At 37.4% G+C, this 7,500-nt stretch overlaps 1 protein-coding gene across 1 annotated transcript in view; it reads left to right on the forward strand.

Annotated features, from left to right (window-relative positions):
* Window positions 1–7,500, forward strand: part of LOC113822888 (uncharacterized) — a 10,201-nt gene that overhangs the window by 298 nt on the left and 2,403 nt on the right. Inside the window, exons 1-7 of the mRNA XM_027375419.2 lie at window positions 1–280; window positions 2,555–2,762; window positions 3,207–3,752; window positions 4,122–4,301; window positions 5,231–5,383; window positions 6,557–6,719; window positions 7,047–7,108. The exon at window positions 1–280 is cut by the window's left edge and continues 298 nt beyond it. Of these exons, the coding sequence (XP_027231220.2) occupies window positions 81–280; window positions 2,555–2,762; window positions 3,207–3,752; window positions 4,122–4,301; window positions 5,231–5,383; window positions 6,557–6,719; window positions 7,047–7,108 (1,512 nt within the window). The 5' untranslated portion in view covers window positions 1–80. The remainder of the gene's footprint in view (window positions 281–2,554; window positions 2,763–3,206; window positions 3,753–4,121; window positions 4,302–5,230; window positions 5,384–6,556; window positions 6,720–7,046; window positions 7,109–7,500) is intronic.

Consider the following 7,500-nt stretch of genomic DNA (forward strand, 5'->3'; position numbering starts at 1 on the left):
TCATTTCCTCCTCGGAGTTAAAGGAGAAGGAGATCTCTCCATCAGGAAAAGAAAAGTGCGTCAAAAACCTTCCCAGTTCGATGGAGGCTGGAGGAGGAGCTGGAGGACGAGTGTCGCCGCTCCTGTTTGGAGGAGGACTTCAGGAGCCTGAGGAGGAGCCGGAGGAGACACTCGTGCTCTACTGCGGGAGTGAGGAAGAAGAGGAAGCAGCAGGGGTCCAGAGGAAGGCACGGGTGGCCGCCTCCCTGGGGCTAGACCAGGATTTCAGCGAGAGAGACAGGTGTGTTTGCGAGGAGAGAGGGGAAATGTAGTTATTTATTTATTTTTATGATTTATGGCACCTCAGGATAATCTACTTACTCACTCCTCATCATTGTCATGTCCTACTCTTTCCTCTGCTTTTATTGGCAGTTTATAAGAGACGTCCATGGTTTGGTAAAAGCTTACTGATCTTACTCCTGTATAGTTGACAAGACTAGCTGCATCCTTATTTACAGTGATTTGCAAGTAAAGTAGAAAAGTTCTCTCTTGCAAGAATAAACCTGTTATATGTAGGTTTGTATACTTTTGCTGAAGTAGTGCAAAGTGTTAAGTCCACAGTATCACTGGAATTAGCTGTGCAGAATTGGATAAGTTATCATGTCTTTATCCTTTCATTCTGCAGCTGTTTTTTATACCTGATAATGTTATTTCATATGTCCTTTATGGTTATTACATTACTTTCTCTTTCTTCATGCAATTCTTTTCTGAAGCTTTGATGTCTTTATCTTCCTCTCCTATTCCCTTTTTCTGTTATTTTTTGGGGTAGTTTATGTTCAAGAGGGATGCCAAATATCAAAGACTTTTGTGTTATTTTATATTATTATATATTATGATAAATTTGCGATACTATTTTAGCGAACAGTATATGTCCAACATGAGGGCTACTATCAGCAGCACAGTTAGATAAAGATTAAAATGATTAAAAATGAAATAAAATCTTTGATATAATGAATGATAAGAGTTATGCATAGGCCCTAGGGAAAACATTTACCAGATTTTTTGTTTTAGGATTTATTGTTATATTTAGAGAAAGTAAGCTTTATCTCTTGAATGCAAGTTCCCCCCAGAAAAGACCTCAGGATTCATGATAGAATCCAGAGGTTGCTCATGGTCCAATGTCGCTTTGGAAAAAACATTATTTGTAAACTCATGTATTAATCTTGTTGGACCGGCAACTCATCTAAATCGGTACATCATCTTAAGGTGAGATGTCACACAGGACACATTTAGGACACATAAAGCATCATCCTGACAGCGACAATAAGAAAACAGGGCACTCTGGTTTATGCCAGATTGCCACTATATGGAAAGGGTTGAATTCATTAGGCTTGCTTAATATTAGATAGGAATTGGTTCGATTAGGTTACTTCAAGTCATGGTAAATTAGTGTAGGTGACTAAGTTTGGTTTTATTATTTTACAATGAGCATTGTAGGTAAAGCTACATTATGTTATAATGGTGAGGCAGCATTGCAGCACATTAAAATTAGTATTTTCATTTTAGAATTTGTGTAATGAAAAACAACAATTACAATCTTTTGTGAGAATTTTGTCCATGCACTTGATAATCTTGATAGATAAGATGCTATGCTAAATATGCAATCATTGTAATGGAAGTATATTTTGAAAAAAAAAAAAAAGTAAATGAATTCTATAGGTTAATCTTTCAGTCTAGTCATAAAAGGTCCATGTCACTTATACTAAGAATTTTGTTTTTGATAGATTGCTGATGATGCTTGACATACATTTATAATATTTTTAGTCATCGAAACTATAAAAAAAAAAGAAATGGTATTAGTGAGCAATAGAGTGTTACAGCATTGAGCAATAGCTATTGCCCTTAATTTCCTCTGGTACTCAGGCTAATACCCCCCTCCCCCCTCACTAAGTACATTATGGTAAGATGGAACTTAGAAACTTCGCTAAAAATAGCAGTCCAAGCTGTAATCTTGCCAAAATACTTGCACTAAAGGTTTGATGGCCTTAGCCAGAGCATGGATGGCACAAAGGCTGCAGCAGCTCCTTGAAGCTGTGCCACTGTTTTATTTGTCAATGGCTGATGATTTGCTGGCTTTCATGGAACCTTGACATGATATCCACAGTTTCACTTGTAAACTTCATATCAGTACCATCCTCAGCCATTGGAGCCTTTTTTTTCCACACACTAGGCCCATCTCAAAAGCAAAAAATGTCGTAAGTAATCCACTGAAATTCAAATTATTGGTGGATCTCATCAGAATTTATTTTAACTTGATATTTGTTATCATTGCTTGCCCATAAAATAAGCCTTGTTGATATTGGTGTAGAAAAGACTTTAGGATATCCAGTTTCATCTTGTTTATTTTGTAATGTGTGACTTTAGAATTATTTGAGCTAATTATACAAAGTGAACATTATTAATATGATGATTTTATGAAAGAAAGGTAACAGAATGATTATCAGGATAGCAAGAAACTGCCAATAATGTGAAAAAATAGGTATAATTTTATTTTATTTTTATTTTTTTTTTACAGTTATGGTCAAGATCCACTGTGGCTGGTCAGCAACACCCTCCAGTTGAATATTCAGTCGGAGGATGACGTTGGTGAGACCGTGATTTTAGCCGATTCTGAGGTTGTCAGTGAAGGAGGGATGCTGGAGAGTGATGCCTTGCTTCTGCTGAATGACTCTGTCAACTTTCTGCCAATTTCGGAGGGCCTTCCTTCTTCAGATAAGTTGCTGGTGTGTGTAGCAAGATTCATTGTTTTATTAAAAATTTTATTGATGATTATTAAGGAGTAATTCCTTTGTTCCTGATAATAGCATCTTCAGCAATGATTGACATGTTACAAGACACTTTTTCCCCCCCCTTTTTTTTTTTTTTCGTGTGTGTGTGTATGTGTGTGTGTGTGTGTGTGTGTGTGTGTGTGTGTGTGTGTGTGTGTGTGTGTGTGTGTGTGTGTGTGTGTGTGTGTGTGTGTGTGTGTGTGCGTGTGTGCATGTGTGTGTGCGCGTGTGTGTGCGCGTGCATGTGCGTGTGCGTATGTGTGTGTTTATTTGTGTGTTTATTTGTGTGTTTATTGAAGGAAAAAAAGACAAACTAAAATTATGTTTAAACTCTTATTGGTAAAAATTTATTTGTATGATTATATGATTAAAAAGGCTATTTGTTTACTGCCATTTCAGGAAAGCATTAATGAGAGGCAGCCAAGCAAGATGGCAACCCCAGTGAAGAAATACTCAGTGAAGCCCCCCAGCAGGGCCAGCCACACCGACTACAGCTCGAGGGAAAGGAGTAAGACCAACTTCCCCTCGAGAAGCTCCCCAAAGATGTACTCTAAGGGCACGCAGGGGGAACAGGCACCCATTGTCAGTGCGGTATCAATGACCAGTCCCACGTCAGGAGCCATGAAAGAAAAGACATTGGTTTTGGGGAAAGAGAATGCGACTCTAATCAAGAACCATCAGGGGATTGGCACAGTTGTACCCGGTGCCACCTCCAGAACTGTGCCAAAGGTCGACAGCACCATTATACTACAGCAGGAGGAGGGAGTCCGCCGAGACCCAGCCATGAAATTCAAGCTTGTTGATAGCTCCAAGTCCTCAGTGGATGAAGATGACCAGTACGAAGAGCCATTTGTAGGGCCCTCTCTCCGGTGGCCCTCCCAGCCCAGGAGCTATCGGGGGGCCAAACAGAGGGACGGGGGTGTCATAAGGAAGAATGTCAGAAAGGTCTGTGCTGTGGATTCCTCCAATATGTTCAGATTTATAGCTGAAGTTGAGATTTAGATTAAGTTCAAGTTAATTCTGACAAGATTTGTCTTTTTGTTTGTCTATATATATGTGTATACATGTGTGTTTTTAAGTTGATTTTTATATACTGTTATATTGCTGGTTATACTCATGAGAATATGAATACTTTTCCCTTCAAAAATAAAAAAGAGCCAATGTGGTAATATACATGATTTAAAGGAAAATAATTTTTGTCAATCTGTTCAAGTCCCCAGTGCTTTTTACATTTTTTTTTATTATTTAATGTCTGTAGTATTCCTCTTCGCAGCATTGACAGCTCTATTTTATTGTTTCCTCACTCTATCACAGATAATCCCAGGAGTGGACACGGATGGGGAAACAAGTGGCATGGGCTCCTCAGTTGACGAGCCTATTGAATCATCAACTGAGTCTGCCTCAGAAGCTCCTGTTGTGACCCCATCTTTCCTGCAGCCCCGACCTTCCTCTTCTTCCTCCAGGGGACCGTCAACCTCACCAGTAGCCGTGAAGGTGAGTGACATGAGGCGGAAGTTTTTTCAGGTTGTTCAGGTTGTTGTTCTTGTGCACTTAGTCATGATCATGCTGACTATTTTTTTAGGAGTTTATATATAAATACAGTATCTGTGAGAGCTGTTCCAAGACACTTGCTGTTGATAAGATATTAGGCTTTTATTTTTACATTTAAGGAATGTGAGTTTGTTTGGAAACAAGCCTCCTATTAGCAAAAACAATGTCTTGAATGACTGTACATTTACAGATAACAATCAGACAAAATTAGCTTTACAGTAATAGGCCAAGCACCAGTAAGGATATTTTCATTGTACATTTTGACTGTCAATGTTTCACACCAGGTTATTCAAGTCTCTTGTGATCATGTCAGAAAGAAATACAGTAGCAGGAGGCTTTAGTAGATGCAGTGCAGTGTATATTTTAACTGTACACTATGGAATTTTTTTTTCTCGTGTTCCCTTGTTCCCTTGATCTGTGCCATTTTGCATCTCATCATATAACAGCACGATTATTTACCACAAATTGGTAACACTAACTACACATAAAAGTGCATGATGGCCTTCGTGGGGAAGGGTTAGGTGGGATTGCCGACAAGGGAACTGATGTTTACAATAGAAAATGATATTAGATTTATTCTAATCACATGAAAATACTAATGAAAACATACATATTGTCTATGAAAGCCATGATCATATTTTTATTGAATAGGTCTTCATTGTGCAGTATTATCATGTATGATTACCTATTTGCAGAATGTTATTGAATTTGATGGATATGCATTTTATTTATCTCATCTTATTTTCCTTTCTTTCTTTCTTTTTTTATGGTTGGTTCTCTTTTTTCTTCTTCTTCTTTGATTGATGGGTTCAGTATTACATGCATTATACATATAATGAAAAAAATTAAAATCTCCGTATTTTTGAATGCAGAAAAGGAGAGGAGGATGGCCCAAGGGTCGCAAGCGGAAACCAGAAATTCCCGGCGTCAAGCCTCCCAAGGCACCTCTGACAGCGTATGTTCTGTTCCTTAATGAGCGTCGTAAATATTACAAGGAGACACGACCAGAGCTTAGCTTTGGGGCTGTAAGTATTGATTAACATATGCTTAGAGTTATGTGTATTTGATATGCTTGTTTCTTTAGGGACTAGAGTACGCAATTGATGCAATTGCTAACCACATGCCAACAGGGAGGGCATGTGCAAACATGCCATGCCCACTGTGTGTTTGATTTAGTAATTGTTTTGACATATAGATGGCTCTACAAGTACTAGGTTACCAACCAACCTGCTACAAGAAGTACTTGTGTCACATCTTTACCCCTTTTCCTTGATTTTTTATATTATTTTCTAGTATTTAATACTGCTGTTAGTAATGTCTGTAACAAGGTAGTGATTATAATGTTTATTAAAAAAGATAATACTATCAAAATTGATAGCTAAAGTAAAAAAAGCTTTTTCCTGCTATTTCAAGGAAAGGTGAGGTCATAAGTTCTACTAATTGACTTCTTTGTGGATAAGCACTGGCTGAGCCTTCTGTGTGCAGAAACATTTAACAAAATGCTAAAGTCAATGCAACCTTTTTCTGGTGGCATTGGGTTAATTTGGTGTCAGTATTTGTTCCCACATTCTGGTTATGAAATCAAAATTGGTGAACAAGGGCAATATTTAGCCCAAAGTGGATGGGCTGCCTGGGCCACTAAGTTTGCTAAATCATGGGCATGCTACCATATAGTATAAATTTTGAGGCTGCACAGTGCTCTAATTGTAATTTCAGTCATTGTTTGCCTTGTATCTTTTCCCAGGAGTGTCATTTGTAAAAGTGGAGTTAGATAAGAGTTTTCATTCAAATTTAGTAGGCTCAGTCTCTGCATGCATGACACGTGGCTTTTCCACAATGTATTATGCACCTTGAAGAGCAAAGTCTAAGCCATGTAGTGTCATTGCATTGTTGAACCTTGTGAGAGCCAAAACTTTGACTGTCAGTATCGTGTCTACACCCACCCACAAAGGGTTAAGCAAGCCTTTTTCAGTATTTCCTAAAGAACAACCCACCTAGGATAACTATGATATATTTATCTTTTGTTTGAGATCGTAAAATTTCACATTGTATGTCAACATGTCCAAGTTAAAGAAAATATGAATTGTGAAGTCAGTCATGTATTTCATCATACTCTGCTTCAGCTTCAGAAGAGATGTAATCCAGATATATAGAACAATCCTCTCTTCCAATTGACTTCAATGGTCATGTCATTCCAGGTCACAAAGCTTCTAGGAGCCGAGTGGTCATCTCTCACCCCTGAACAGAAGGCTGCCTTTGTGACTCGTTCTGAGCAGGACAAGCGACGCTACCGCAACGAGCTGCAGGCCTATCGGCAATCTCATGATTACCAGTTGCTTTTGCGGAAAAAGAGGATAAAGAGTACGATTTCAGAAATTGATCTCAAGTTCATTTATGGCTTTTTATTCTTACACTTTCTAATGACCTTTGATATCTAGCACATTTATATGTTTAAAATATTAAACTTTAAACTTTATAATGGAAGAGGATTAAAAGCATGAATTTCCAAGGGAATCTGTTTGTTTGTCTTTATTATTATTTTTGTTATAATTCATTTTTTTATGTGTGTATGTGTGCGCACGTGCATGCGTGCCCATTTGTGTCTGATATCTTCTGTGATAACAGTGTGTATAGTTACAATATAAGAACATAATCATGTTTTCTAACTGTGTTATTTTTGTTGTTTAGATGTTATCAAGCGAGGAGGGACAACAACAGAGGAATCATCCGACTTTACAGATGAAATTGATGTAAGTAGGAAATCATTATTAAGTGCAGTATATAAAATGAAAAAATGTAAATAGGAAATATAAGATAAGATTTAAGTAGGAAGCAATTATATATTTAAAGAATGAAATTATAATGAAGTAAATAGTATCATATGTAGTAGCAGTTAACTTGTAAAGGGAATGTAAAACAAAATATAGAATTAGTTATTACATGAACCTACACATCAGCATCTCAGAAGTGAAATGGCAGATGAGCAATATTAGGGGTTTTATACAAGTAATTAGTGTTATAGCCAATTCTGGTCTTTCAGGTATTAGGACAATTTTTTCATTATTTTCCTAATATCTTGACTTGATGTTTTCTTCTAGTCTCTTGTGTTTTATTTATAAGAATGGTATTCTCATTAAAAAAC

Source organism: Penaeus vannamei, chromosome 10 (genome assembly GCF_042767895.1).
Source record: "Penaeus vannamei isolate JL-2024 chromosome 10, ASM4276789v1, whole genome shotgun sequence".
Taxonomy (NCBI): domain Eukaryota; kingdom Metazoa; phylum Arthropoda; class Malacostraca; order Decapoda; family Penaeidae; genus Penaeus; species Penaeus vannamei.